Here is a 15,747-nt window from a genome sequence, read left to right as displayed (position 1 = left end):
CTTTGTGTCATAGCTGACTTAAAAGATTATGCAAGTGCTACAGCAAGCTGGGAACACTCGATGTATTCAAAACAAACTGTACTGCAAGTCAAAATTGGACAATTCATTGGAATCCCCTTGAACTTTAACTTTAATCTTGAAGTAAGTGTTCAAAACTCAGTAAATACAAGGTGTAGTTGGCAATTCAAAAGAAATTGTGCTTCAAGTCTAGACTGGAACAATTCATTGGAAATCCTAAACACCTCGACTTTGTACAAACTGTTTAAAATACAGTAAAGACAACTTCTCTTCTTTCTATCAATAACAGACAAATATGTATCTATTCAAAAATAGAATTTGCATTCATATTTCTGGAATATCAGACCATCTTTGGCTGCCAAGAATGTACCTTTGCCATGTTAATTTTTGTGTATGTGTCATGGATATGTACCTCAAGCAGGAAATAAACTACTTGCAGAAGGTACCTACATAATGAACATTGTATGTGACGATACATTTAAAAATAAAACTACTATCCACATTGAAACAATCTTTACCACTTATTGGCGTTCATAGCCACAGCTGTATGACCTTAAATGATGGAGGTTGTCATGGCGATAAGCTTTCAAAATTTCAGCCCGCTGTTGTAAAATGGTGCCATGATATTGCGGCCCAAACTACCACAAAAAAATACAGAAAAGAAATAGAAGAAAAAAGTTATGTAACCATGTAACATGAACACCCAGTTTGCAAAGAATATCACCACAATAGATTTCTAAAATCCTGAAAAAGAGAGAACAAACATGAATAGCAAATATGTTTAAACAGTTCTCGGTGAAACAGATCACAGGAACATAAAAATATATTCAGACATTACAGGTCTTCTGAAGAAGAAAAATGGGTTAGAAGAAATTTATTTTTATATTTTTCTACAAAATGCTTAAATGTCTTGCATTAAGTAGAGGAATGATGTCCAATGTATAGATGCATAAGCCAAATTTATAAAAGTTTGTTTTCACCCTGACATGTACATTTTTTCAAGAACCAAAAAAATATGACCATATGAATGTCATTCTACACTGAGCTATACTCCATGGTGTAAGATGATGGTGTTAATATTCATGTATAATTAAGCATGAAATTCCATCAAGTACATAATATTAATTTAAAAATACATAATCCATGTAGTCCCATTAATAAGACTTCCAGTTCATATGCATCTTTAATAATTTTGAAGGATCAACAAGATGATTCTTGTATATACATCATGGGGTTCTAACTTGAACTTTATGATAAACAGTAATGTATTATAGCACAGTTTATAAAAGAATGTTTTATATATTGTACTAAAAAAAAACCTCTTGTCTATAAAGGATTTTAGGAATTCAAGAACATTTCTTCCTCTTAACTACCAAGTGTTGAAACCATCTAGAATATTCTTGTGCAACATGATTTTTTTTAGTTAGCCAATATAGCAGTCACACTGAAGTAAAATCAGCAACATTTTCATTTTGGACAGATCAGACACCATCAGAGGACTTTTTGACCAACTTGATTTTAGTATTAGTCTTCTACTTAAAATACCAATATACCTACTTAAGATGTGTAAGAGCAATATTTTCAAGATGGCTGCCATGGTGGCCATACTGGATGGCAGATCTACACCATTTTCATTGAGTTACAACTATGACATAAGAAGTCTTCTGAGTTGACTTTTCATCAAGTAGTAACAAGATTTCAAAACTGCCAATGTGGTGACATTTCTGGATACAAGACTAGCACAGTTTTTCTTTAAAACCCACTGTACACCACAAGTCTTCCAGGAAAAAAAAGCCCATTCAGGATTAGTAACATTAACAAGATTTTCAAATGACTGCCATGACAGCCATATTGGCATTCAGATCAGCAAAATTTTCATTTATGATTAACTGCATGAGAAGTCTTTAAATGAAAAGCCAATGTTGATATGACCATCCAATCAAAAGGAGAAATATTCTGGAGGAGAAGCATAAGATTTTCAAAACGGATGCTCTGATAGCCATATTGGATGCCTGAGCAGCACCTTTTTTGTCTAAGGCGAATAAAACCTTAAGTGTAAAGTTTCATGGCAATCTTGCAAGTATTAGAGTAGTAGTTATAACAACCTGTGATAACAGACCATCCCACAAACTTGTATATTACTAAGCTAAGGGATTTCATACAAGTATTATTTTTTAATCCCGAATAAAATTTCAAGTAGCAGAATGAAAGTAGAAAATGTACATGTCAAGATGACAACGCCCACCCACCCCAGGTCTGCAGGTCCATGTAAAGGTAGCCATCAAGCACAATTATCAACAACAAAAATTTATATAAAAAACACTGTACACGTGTGTATGTCAATCAGTTTCCATAAAAAGTACTGCTACAATAAAAGGTGTAGACTTACTTAACAAGGAGAGGAGCTGCTGTGGACCAACAAAGGTAAAGACGATAAATTGCGTGTTAAGAACTTTTAAACTGTTTTCCTATTCTCCACATTCCTGTTCAATAACATATTAGCCGCAAGCTTAATATTTATCTCCATGTTCCTTCTGAATAACAATTATTTTTGTCTAATTGTTACAATTAGTTTTTTTTTTCAGTCTTATCAAGTTTGTAAGCATGATAAAGCAAAAACCACTTCGAATATAGAACTTTTTTTTAAGCAATGTTTATATCAAACTATACATGACCAAATATAAATTTTAAGGCCATATTTAATGCTTTTGTATTAACACTAGTACTTCTGTTGTACTGACAAAACTACTTTAGAATGATTTACAGCTTATAATGCAGAAACCTATTTAATTTCAAGCAACTTTCTGTAGTATTGGAGATGACTTTTTTGATACATCGATTTTTTTTGTTCATTTCTGAAAGTGACTTTTTTTGGGTAAAACTTTGTTAGTACATTTGGCCAAGGCAAACAGAGATCCTGAATGCATGTTCATGTGCATATTTAGATGATAATGTTCAACTTTTCTACCTTTTAAAATGATTTCGTGAGCTGTGTCAGATTTTCAATCATTCTAGAACTTGTACTGTTTTTGTCACAAGCACCAGCTTTTCTTCTGAACAGGAATGTGAGAAAAACAATCTTTGTACGCTTTTGCAAGATGGTAACATAAAATTTTAGGTACCCATCCACAGAAAGCACTTTATATAATACAAGATATGGTATGAAGAAATTTGATGAAAACAGACTTCTGTTCTCTCATTTCACTTTATTAAACAAATGTTTAAATATTTCCCTTCTAAAATACCTGCACAAGAAACTGCACCAAGACAGTAGCTTTGGAAGTTGTCTGTTAAAATCACAAGTTCAATAAGATCATCTCTTGCTGAAATTTGGATCAAGGTGATGCACAGAAATTAGGAGTTTCAAAAGACACCCATCTGTGATGAAACATACAGGTACAAGGACCAAAATATATACCAAATTAGCATTCAACTAAAAACTACATACACTAACAAGGTTCTGTCAAATACTCATTAAGCTAAAGAAACTAAACAAAAATGGCAATTACTGTAAAAAAAATTATTTCTCGATATGTACATCTTCAGATGGTAACCATAATTCTTGCCAAGTTTCACGCCAATCCATTAAAATCTGTGGGACTAGGTGCACTCACAAGATTATGCCATAAACTTAAACAAGACAAAAATGGCATAACTATAACAATTATTGCAGAAGCAAAGTTATGTCACATCTTCAGATGATGGCTGTAAAATTTACCAAAATTTCATAGCAATCCATTAAAAACTGCAAGATTAGTTGCACTAATGAGTGCTAGACAGGATTACTATATATTCCAGCCAGAGATGGAGGGGTGGGGTGGTGATAAATATTGTGAATTGATTGTGATTTACCAAATTTCATGGATTTTATGGTAGCTACAGACCAGGACTTTTAACTACCCTGTGTAAACTAGCTATGTACTAATACCATTTCTATTAAAAGCATAGCCATAAACCCGAGTACAAGAGTAATGTAGTTTCTTGATAAACCATGAAAACTGATATACAAAATAAATAAATGAATTCAAAATAACCGCAAGGATCCAAAGGGTCTATTCTTGTCACTGTGACTGTTCTATTTACACTTTCTCAATAATCCAGTGAAAAACTAATCACATGTGCAACAAATGCACATCATGTTTTCAAGCCCCTAACTTTATTTTGTCATTAAATCCCTGCTGTACTCAGAAAATTCCTTTTTTCAACCGGGGGGTGGGGGTGGGGTGTCCACAAAAACTTTAAAATCAAGAATAGACCCTGTATCCATGTCAATTTTTTGTATATATAATAGGACAGCATAAAAAAAATCATTAATGATGGCTGTTTCTTTTATTAAGGTTCTCATTTCCTTAAATCATATTAATCTATGGGGTTCTTTTTCTGCTATGATTGAGGTGATACCTGGTAAACAAATGTTGGTATATTAGGGGTCTTAGCTTCAGTTCTGTGCAGAACTAGAGAAATTTATATCTATGCTGAATTGATGAAATTAAACAGTTTTTGACAAAGTGAATTGAGAGATTAAGAAAAGCTGGAAATCTGTCACTATCTCAAGTTTACACATCTACGACATAAAATTGGGGGGGGGGGGGTAATCAGCTTTGCCGAGCAACTACTACTGTTATTCGAATTAAACTGGAATCATAAGTACACCCTTGTGCATGTCTACAACAAATGGATTGCCAAACAAGTGCCACATCTCTCCCTGAAATGTAAAGAAGAGCCTCTCAATTTAGCTAAAACGGAATAATAAAATAGGCAGAATTCCAGTGAAATCTAAGATTCTGCTGCCATGATTTGATGCCAATATTCTAGATGATAAATAGGTCTGCCCAAAGTTATTTCACTACACCAAACATTATTTTAAACACCTAAAAATGTGTTACTGTCAAATGCCAGTTTCTTAAATTTTCAGAAATTACTTTCTTTTTATGTTAAATATAATGTATAATCAGTATATAAAAGACAGAGGAATCTCATCCCTTCCTTTTCCCCAATTATCTCCATAACAATTCTGACAAAGAAGCATTAAGTTCACTACCTTCACTTAAAATTTTGAGTCAGAATGTTGTGAATTAAATTTTTTGAACAAATTTTGCAGCACTCGAAAGCTGTCAAATTGTCTAGGCTGTTGCATAATAAAATCACAATAAACTGAATGGAATTAGCTGATGACATTAGTCCTCTTTTCCTGACAGCATTCATATTGACAGCACTCCCAACTGATTCCACTTGTATGTTTGATGACTGCAAATACATAGAGAAAAAAGAAAAAAACAGTCAGCCAACTGTCCAACTAGAATTTTATATTTCTGAACCATGAGAAAACGTTCTTATTTCTATGAGAAACAAAGCCGACAAAAATAAGTTTTCTAAATGAAATGTTAATACCTCTGAATAGTTTGCATTGTTTTATTAAGTTTTGTTCAGATACGATTCATGAAGAACATGAAATGCTTCATGCTTGTTCCAAGTACAAACTCAAAAATAAAGGAACTAGCATAAATGTTAAATAAGAATTTGACAACTTTCATTATTAAAAGACAACAAATTCCTCTGACCAAATTGTGTTGAATTTAGCTATAAAATTTTATTTGTACTGAAAGAGAAATGTTTATTTTTGCTTTTTGTATAAAAAAAAATGCACATGCTTTTACAGTCGATGTACAGCAATTTTTTAATAAATATTTTATAATAAATGGCAATGCGAAGCACACTTCAGATTCCTATAAAGGACTTTTCCATAGCTAATTTTGTGACAATTAATTAACTGCATAAAAGCAATTTCCTATTGGTGTGTGCAACCTGAAAAAATTATGTGATACAAATGTTTAAATTTTTTATATGTTCAGTAGATTTCACTCATGTTGGACAGGTAGAACTCTGATGTGGGCAGATTCAGTCCCTCTTTGTCTTCACTCTTTCTGTGGTCAAATTACCTCTCAAAATACAAAACAGAGAGAAAAGAGACCATTTAGTGCTGCATTTCGGTGGATCATATTCAAATATCTGACATGCATAAAACAAATGACATAGACCTGAACAAATTGTAACAGAAGACAGCTGAGACAAGCTACATGTGTTAGAGTGATCTACATCAAACAGACATTATATGAAAACAAAAACCTGCATTTTATGAACATTATAATCCCTAAAGACAAGCTATAAATGTTAAAGGGCACAATCCATAACACTATACCTCAACTCCTCCCAGGACAGGACAAGAGAGAGAGAGAGAGAGAGAAAAGAAGACCCCCCCCCAAAAAAAAACATTGGTCTGCAAACATGGTATATTACCCAAAAATATTGACTGCCAAGCTCCACCTATCTGGCAAAAGTGGTCTTTCAACTGGTGTTTGCCTAAAATACAACATGACAAGAGTCCAATCTCGCAAGAAATGCATGAATTGTTATATAACAGTTCCTTGAGTGGTGAGCTTTTCTAACTCCCAGGCGGCATAGTTTACTAATGGTTATACCAAGATTCAGTAAGGTGCAACAAAATATCATATACTACTATTGCCAACTTCGAAAACACTCATTTGAAAAGTTCAGATTTGTGATTTGAAATCCATTGATTAAGAAAAGAATTAACAGAAAAATCATAATTAACAATCATCTTAAGCAGATACGTAAATATCTCAAACTGATACAGTCAGTTCCTGCATCACTGCATGTTCATTTCATGGTTACCAATTTTGTAAACATTTACAGGCAGTACACTTCACTAAACCATTAAACATGTAAGCACTGCAGCCTTAGTTCAAGGTTTCTAAATAGAGCTTTCGACCTTTTGCGAATATCTCATGCAGCAGCATCAACTATCTCTTTGCCGTGAGAAATTCACAAATTAACATGACATAATATCAAATAAATGTAATTGTTGCCTTTCCTGCTTTTTTCCAAGCACATCCAAAAATCTGCAAATTCCTTTTTACACGTGTGCTGACCATCTGAACATTTTAAGAGGCTGACTGACTGGCCCAGAGTGACAGAGTGGTCTAAAGCGCTCTCCGTTACAGATCACTGCCATCTCACCTCTGTCTGCGTGGGTTGGAGTCTAGGATTCGGCCAATGTGGGTATGTGAGAAAGCTTGCCAGTAGCTTCTCGTGGGTCGGTGGTTCTTCACGGGTTCTTCCTCCACCACTAATACTGGCCGCCATGCATAGCCTATCGTGAGCTGAAAAACGGCGTTAAACCCCACAACAACAGGCTGATTGTCCCTTTCATTTTCGACATGTTTTGTCCATTGGATGACTTTTCTACATAAATAAACACTAAGACTGATCATGCAGGCACTCTACATGAAAAACAAAGGCAACAAAGTGATAGCTAGATTTTTACAGCTATGTTTGAATCAGAGTATTTTTAGCTATTATTCTTCAAGTCTGCAATTTAAGGTTCATTCCATTAAGACAGAGTAAATCACACGGACTGCCACCCTGAGTGGAATGAAAATTAGCATGCCAAAGGACAAAAAATCAGGATTTGGAGGGGGGAGAACATTTTTCAGAATTAGGGGTTGAGAATCAATTTTTGTATTTTTTAGAAAAATTGAGGATGATCCAGAGCAAATATGGATAAGTGGCAGCCATGTGACAGGTTTGTTATGGTCACCAGCCTTTGCAAAATTCATGCATTTTCTTGAGGGTATGAAAATGTTTTCTTCTTCTGCCATTTTGGAATCCAATTCTTTGTTGGGAATTTTCACATTCTGTTTGAACTTAACTCTTGGATTTTGTGGTTTTTACTGGCTTGATCAATGATTCATCACACCTGCAATAGTTTTAATCACATTTTCAGTCTGAATGTGATTTTAAAAAATTGGTTATCATTTGATCCATATCCACCTTTTTACATAATCTTCACTGTCCTTGTTATATACAAGCTTCTAGTACATTTAAATCTGTTTTCCCCATAACTTCCTGTCAAGTCGGTGCAAATCTCACAATGGTGCGTCCTGGCTGAAACACTGAGAATACAATCAATGTGCAAAAAGAAGTACATGGAAAAAAAAACTGGAAAATGTGTGGATCATGTATTCCAAATATGAAGCCCATCAGGTTATGGATCACATAATTATTAGTGGGTAAATTACATTTTAGGCACCAATACCTACACAAAGAACAATCAAACACTACATGCCCTATGTGGTGTACATAAATATACTCCTAATCCACGAGTTGTGACTTACTTGTAATTAATGGTAAATTATTAGAAGGTTTCTAAGAAAGTGTTTAAACTACTGTATGAATGGTAAAACAAGAATTCCACAGAATGCTATGTCTCACTTGCTCCGCCATGGCATAACCCAAAAATCATGCAGTCACTAGAGCTAAAACAATAAATCACTGTACATGGGACACTTGATTTACACGATGGTAAATCGGAATTCGCATAGACTAAACATAATGTAAATGTACATACCCGAGCAGTGCAAGAGTCACAGCACATTGGGCCAGTGATAGCATAAAAACAAGCACAGTGGTGCAAATTGAATGCAATTTATTCTTTATAAATGGTATTATACTCAATGTCAATAAATCAAATGGGAGTAAATCAAGCATCAAGTGTTCTTAAACAGTACTTCACTAAGTGATTAATATTCCTAATATGAACACACACGATGTTTTAGGAACAAAGCTGAAAGAAAAATATTAACGTGTAGGTCACAGTGACCTACATTTTCATGTGGCAAGTAATACCATCCAATGGTGTCAAGAGATAAGCAGCTAAACATAAATTTAGTGTAATCAGTAGAGCATAAAAAGTAAATGTTACTTCTGCCAATGGTGGGTAGTACCCTCCAAGATAAACTTGCAAGAGAAATTTTAAGACTATACATACAATGGCTTCCAAGGCATTGAGCTAAATGCAAACACTTAAATCAATGCAACATGAAAATTAGGTCACCATGGCCTACTTTTGCTTATAAACATACCCATTAAGGTTCATGACTGTACAAGCAACCATTAAATGCAACACATCTCATACAGACTTGAGCATGATCATCACCTACTTTTGCCTGTGGTAAGCAGTTCTCTCCAAGATCAATACACCCATTAAACAATCCTGGCTAAGTATTGCCAATGAAAAGTTAAATTCCAAAATATAAAGGAAGATTACAAAAACTAATGGGGAAAAAATTAAAACAAATGTTACAACATAGTCCAACAGAATCAAAGAAAAGGTGATAAATGTATTATTCCTTAAAAGCTATATAAAATATTAAGAAACCCAATAAAGCTAAGATGCTATAATTTCACTATCTCTGGAGTATGAACATTCAGAGACCTATCATTTGTGAGCAGTGAGTAGTATCCTCCAAGATGAATACAATCATCAAGATTCATGCCTGTACATTCAATGGTGTCCAAGAACCTGAGCTAAAAGTGAAAACTTTACGTAATTGCTGGAAAATGAAAGACAGGACACCTGACCATGTATGCTTCAAGATGAATACACCAACAAGTTTTGTGAGTGTACATTAAAGGGTGTCAAGAGATACAGAGTTAAACACAATCTTAACATTGATGCATATTACGATGACAACACCATCTGAAAAAGTAATCCATGTCTCACTTGGCATTGCAGGTGAGACAAATGATGTACTAAATTAACCATTTAGATGGATCAACAATCGATGCTTTGTACAAAATCTTAATCATGTTCCATTTTGTCTGGGCAACAAATCAGATGCCAAAAACTTGGAACACATGAACAAACCCAACCAATACAATATTTGCACTCAGCAGTGCAATACCCTCCAAGTGAAGATTAAACCATGATGATTGGCATCCAAACAGCGATGAAATTGTATACTTTGTAAAGCCCATTCATTTTCATCTGGCTCTGGTAGAGACCATGCTCAAAGTGTAAAGTGCTTAATAGCACTAACAAAAAACACCCCCAAAAATCACGTACTGAAATGAAATGAAAGAACTGTACAAGTATCACACACAAACTTAAATTATTAGCATGAAGAATATGTCACAACTACTGATCTCAGTTTATAAAAAAATAAGCACAGAGCTAAATAACAATAATGACAAAAACAATTTCTTCCTAGCCATGGAGCATGGCCACATATTTGTATTTTTAACTAGAATAATATGTTACTATATTAAAATAGATGCAAAATAGAAATCCACTTAAAAAATACAACCTTCCAAATTCTTGGAATGGACAATCATATACCTCAGGACTTTTATTTTCATTGTTCAATTAAAATTGCAGCAACAGTACATAATGCAAAACCAACTATAAAGCCCTCCAATTTCTGCATCATTTTTGTCATCAATAATAAATGTGGAAATTAAAGTGTAGTAGAAAAACCCACTGTGATTTTTTTTTTAAACTGAAAATACTTTTGATACAATCACAGGGTGCTTTGCTATTACACATGACCATTGACAACAATACAGTACCTTCTATCTTTATTTTCTTTGCAGCTGGTTCAACAACACCATTTACACCCATCTGAAAAAAAGTTAGACACATATGAAATCTGTGAAATAATTGGTTTTGTTTTTTGTTTCTTTTCATAAAAGTTGCAAAACCTTTCAGCAAAGGCAAATATATCTCAGCAAAATGAAAAACTGTACACTTCTCGATCATATTAAATTTCAAATTTGGGAAAATACCCCAGTTTATCATAAATTTCACCATTCTTCCAATCAAAACTAAAGTTTGGAAGAAAATGATTTCAACAATAATTTCATATGTTTATGATACAAAATGTGGGCACAACTCAACTATGCAATAAAACAACAAAACATTAAAAAAAGTACATACAATCACGTACTTAACTTTTCATACTGTTTGCTGCCAACTGATCAGACTGAAACAACTACATACATCAGTATGTCATTGCAAAATTCAGTCTGTACCGATGTTGTTGGCCTATCCGTCCATGCCATCAATATTTGTGTTGAGGTTTATACTGTAAGGTTTCTAAATTTAAGTTGTTAGAACGTATGCCCAATACCACTGTACCATACTGAAAATAAAATACATTTAAACCAAACTGTTTTTCCAAAACTACAGATCAGTTTGAAGCAACTTTATACATTAGCAAATCCGAAGATGATCTACTTCAATCCAGTTAAGCACCTGTCTGTGTGTCTATATCAATATATACTTGCAGCATTTGTTCTGAATACTGTGCTTCTTGTACAATAGATATTCATATCCTTACAGTATAGCCATGGTTGAATAGGTTAATATCTTGCTGGGAAGACATATCATCCTAGATCAATCTAGTTTTGGTTATCACCCACACTCACGCTAAGCCTGATACTGGTGCAAGTGATCATAGTCAAGGTTCTTGACTTGGATGAACCTACTCCTATGAAAGCCACAAGGGGCCCCGAGTGGCCATGTGGTCTAAAGTGCTCTCCGTCATGGATCATTGCCATCTCACCTCTGTCTGCATAGGTTCAAGTCTCAAGCTGGGCCAATGTGGATATGCGAGAAAGCTTGCCGGTAGCTTTTGGCAAATTCAAATCTCCAAAGAGCAAATTCAGTTTTCCTGTGACCTTGACCAGGGCAAGCCCACTTTTACAAAATTTGTAAAGCCCCATTTAGTTATGCAGGCAAGAAATTGTCTAAATACTAACATTAACCACTTGATATTCATACTTACCTTTATGTTGGGATGATTTACAGTAAATAAATTTCTGTAGATCTGCTTCACCATTTCAGACCATCTGATGAAACCTGAGAGACATTCAGCACAGAGTGGTACACTGAATGAACTATCAGTTAAGAAAAGACTTGCTTTATGTGATGGTGAAAGCTGCTTCTCATCCACTGCTTTGCCTATTAATATTGCACCTGAAAATCTGATTGAGCCCTTTTCAGTTTGCACATGTATTAAGCAGTAGTAGTGGCTGTGATACAAAAGGTGCCTGTAATTTTAATTATTCGACTTAGAAAATGTTGAGAACAGTGGTAAATGTAACAATCTTTGCTCATCTCATATTGCATGTCCTTCTAATGCCACTTAAAACATTCCTAACACTCAGCTTTCAGTGAACTACAAATATATTAATATTGCTTTAAATAACAATTTGCATGAAAGTACTTTATCATCAAAGAAAGTAATAGCCAATAAAAATCAGTTTTGTACATAAGCACACCATGATCCAAAGCAACAAATAGTTTTCACTGGAAAATACTTAATTACAAATGTGATGAACAGATCTGACTTTGCTGCAATTGATCTTGAAAGAAATGTCCCGAAACACAAACTGCAAAAGCAAACTACTTTTCTGATCAAAATGAGTCAGGCTGCTTATTTGGAAAGGTATAGGTCAAGCCCAGCATGCCTTGAAAATTAAGAAATTCTAGCTGAAAATAAATTGGTCATTGATAATTACAAGTTTCTGGTAAAAAGAAGATTAATTTGACACTTTCCTGACATAACACAGGAACTTAATAAAAAGTATGCTGAAAGAATGAGCCAATTAAATTACAAGGTTTTTGAAGTTCAGGTAGAGGGGTCTATCTATTGAAATTGAACTGGATCCAGGGTTGGAAAAGATGTGCAAAACTTCAGAACCAGCAGTTGTTATATTGGTAAGAAATTCATGCAAAATCTTTACAAGAAGAGGTTCAAGGGGAATATATTCAACATACTATTTTTCAATGCAGAACAAGTTTTTCCCATACATGACTTCAGGACATCTGTGGCACAAAAAATGATGTTCAGTGATCACTTCCAGCTGCTATACAAGATTGTCTAAATTTAACGGCCATGAAAGCCTTTGGATTGATATCAAAATTTGTAATTGCAACTTTCTGCAACTCTGCAGAGAAAAAAAAGTAAACATATTTGATCTACATCTTTTTTTTTAAATTTTCATCTTTCTTACATAGCAACAATGGGAACAAAAAACACTTGAAAAACATGCTTGCTGGTCAAAACTGTACTTCACACTTTTGAAGAGAAAGAGGACAGAACAATGAAGAAGTGGAAATACAAAGGCTACCAGTATGTCATATCAATTATGTCTGGTTTTAATTAATGGTTCAACATTAAACACCAGGATGATCCTGCTCTGCCCGTTTATGTCAACATCCTCGGGCCCAAGGAAATATTGTCGACAGAGGCGGATGTCGAGATAGGGGGGGGGGGGGTCTGAAAAAGACACAAGTTAAATTTGTCAGTTAGGGGTGACCTGTCGTCAGTGAGTAGCATTTACACTTTGAGAAAACAATGGAAATTTTGAGTACATGAAGACAAAACCAGTGTCAAATACACTTGTATATTGACTGATTACATTTTGGTTACCTTTGTGTAATAAAATCCACAATAAAATATTGCACTGGTCACATCCTGATATTAAAAACATTCACTACAATATTCAATGTTGGCATTAGCAGATGGATGCATAGAGTTATTTACATGCTTCAAGTACATGTACTTAAATTGGCCTAGATTTTTTCTTTATAGATCAACAGAAATTTGCACCTTTACACTACCTAAAGCCTTTCTTCAACATCAGTATATTTTTTATTTGTTTCTTTCATTCTTCAACCTAATACAATTTCAGCATTCATGGCTGCCATAGCATTCCAGCCAGAGAAATGGAAGAAAAAATGTGTCCATTTGCTGCTACTGTCTGATTTCGATTACACCACAATAAAGACAGCAAAGCATAATCAATTAGATTTAAATTCATGGAAGAATGTTGATATGGGCTGCCAAGCGTACAAGATATTCCTGAAAACGTTACCTGCCAGTGGACTTGGGAACATACTACATGCTGCTATTTAGGCAGCATGACATAACACCAAAACAAAAGGTCAGCTGAAACTCAAATAATTTGTCAATTATGCCTCAAGAACAGCCTGGTTATATTCACTAGTGAATGCTTCAAGACAACCCAATAAAATTCTGCTACCCGATTTATATTTGTTATACAATGCTGTCAGGCATTTCTGTGCACGTAAGGTTTCTATCTCCAATATTGAAGCAAAGCGCATACCAAATTTGACGAAAATAAAATATTCCATTGCTTACCATTTTAAAAGACAAAATTGTCAGCAGAACAGTCTATATAAAAGATGGAAATGTGTACCTTAATACAAAACTATTTTAATCCACGTTTCCAATTTTGCAATAAGTTATCCCACACGTACAAAATCGTCTGATACCCAATGTGTCTACTTGCCGCTAGAACATAAATTCTCAACAAATTTCCCAGTGTATAGTCTGTTTCGAAATTCTGTAGTAATTTTTCCCCATCAACAAGACGTTGTAAACACATTACATCCTATTCATTGTTCTCTTCCACGTAATTGCTTATTTTTCATAAAGTGTTGAATTTTACCAACTTTATTACACGATCGGTTTAGTCTACTTAATATCTCTTGCCATTTATTGGCATTTTTACATTGAATTTTGAAAAACTAGCTATAAACCTGACCTAATTACTTGACTGAACTGCTGACAGAAACAGTCCAAAGTAACATATTTCATTTCTATAGCAAGATGGATGAACATTACATCTTTTCAAAGCTATGTGCAGAATAGGCCAACATATTGCGAGTCTGGAAAATAGGGGGGTGGTATCCCCCGTGTCCAAAATTAATATTATTTTGAACAGAATATTATAGTGACAACTGCATCTTTTCAAATGGTAAACATTGCTGTATTTTATTTTTGTCAATCGCTCGAATTCGGTATGCCCGACAGCAGTGTAATGCTTTGACCTTCACAACCATGTACTTTGCGATGAAATGTTAAATTTGGCCTGTTGTCCCTACAGGGGTTTCTTAAAAAGAAAATTAGGAGTATTCGTCAATGAATCAAGATATGGGGGAATGTGTCAACAGGTAAGACCCACACACACACACATTCATTGATTCCTTGACAGATACTCCTAATTTTCTCTGTAACTAACACCTGTAGTTGTCCTGTATTCAAGAGCGACCTGTAAAAGCGAGCTCCTTAAACCACTCGCCCCTCTTTGGTCACCAATAAATCAGAAATCAGCAATACAGAAAGTTCGATGAAAGAAGCGAAAAGGCGTCGACAGAAAGAAACGTGTTCATTCCAAATATCGATAAAAAAGCAAATGGCGGCGTGGTCACCTCATACTTTTAGTGCGGCTATGCACCACCGTTAAAAACTCAGTTTAAATATATCATACATAACCAAAAATGAATATGGTATATTCAAAGTAAAGAAATACTATTCAAGTTACCCCACTGTAGTCTCCGTTCATCAAGCTAGCCAAAAACTGTAAGTCCGCCATTCTATGTTATCGTTTGAGAAAATTCTTTCGATACTCTCGTAACCTTTCTAATTTTAGACTTGTAAACTATTTGATACAATATATATTCATAAAAACAAAAGATCATATGTAAAATATATTTTACCAAACATTTTTGTAACATCAAGCATAAATCTTACAAAGACAAGATATCTACGATTTTATTTTTGTAATTGAGATTAAGAACTCTGCATACGCCATTTCTCGGTGAACCAACCGAATTGATCCGAACGGTAGCTCATGACGATACCAGGTCATTCCGTACCCAAATAGTTTCGTACCCAAATGAGTTGTTTCGTACCCTAGGTGCTGGTTGCTTCGTACCCAATGCTATAGTCATTTCGTACCTAAAATACAAATGTGTGTGTGTGTGTGTGTGTGTGTGTGTGTGTGTGATTAGAATTTTTAAAGTAGCTCGAACAATTTTTCAGTCATATTGCTACGATG

At 34.5% G+C, this 15,747-nt stretch overlaps 1 protein-coding gene across 3 annotated transcripts in view; it reads right to left on the bottom strand.

Moving 5' to 3' along the window:
- LOC149795318 (poly(U)-binding-splicing factor PUF60-like) overlaps nucleotides 1-15,322 on the bottom strand; it is a 44,089-nt gene extending 28,767 nt beyond the window's left edge. Inside the window, exons 1-3 of one of the 3 annotated variants that reach the window (XM_089965083.1) lie at nucleotides 15,232-15,312; nucleotides 10,447-10,498; nucleotides 537-656 (exon numbers count right to left, since the gene is read on the bottom strand). Coding sequence is in view for 1 of the 3 variants with exons in the window: in XM_089965080.1 (XP_089821206.1) it covers nucleotides 10,447-10,498; nucleotides 15,232-15,282 (103 nt within the window). In the remaining 2 variants the exon portion in view is untranslated. Of the gene's footprint in view, nucleotides 1-536; nucleotides 5,553-10,446; nucleotides 10,499-15,231 lie in introns of those variants that run through there. The other 2 variants (XM_089965080.1, XM_089965082.1) reach the window with 2 other exon arrangements.
- Nucleotides 15,323-15,747: the final 425 nt, after the last annotated feature.

This window comes from Sinohyriopsis cumingii, chromosome 7, assembly GCF_028554795.1.
Source record: "Sinohyriopsis cumingii isolate HCF-2022 chromosome 7, ASM2855479v2, whole genome shotgun sequence".
NCBI lineage: Eukaryota > Metazoa > Mollusca > Bivalvia > Unionida > Unionidae > Sinohyriopsis > Sinohyriopsis cumingii.
Note: the sequence above shows the minus strand (reverse complement) of the source record. Positions and strands in the feature narration are given on the sequence as shown.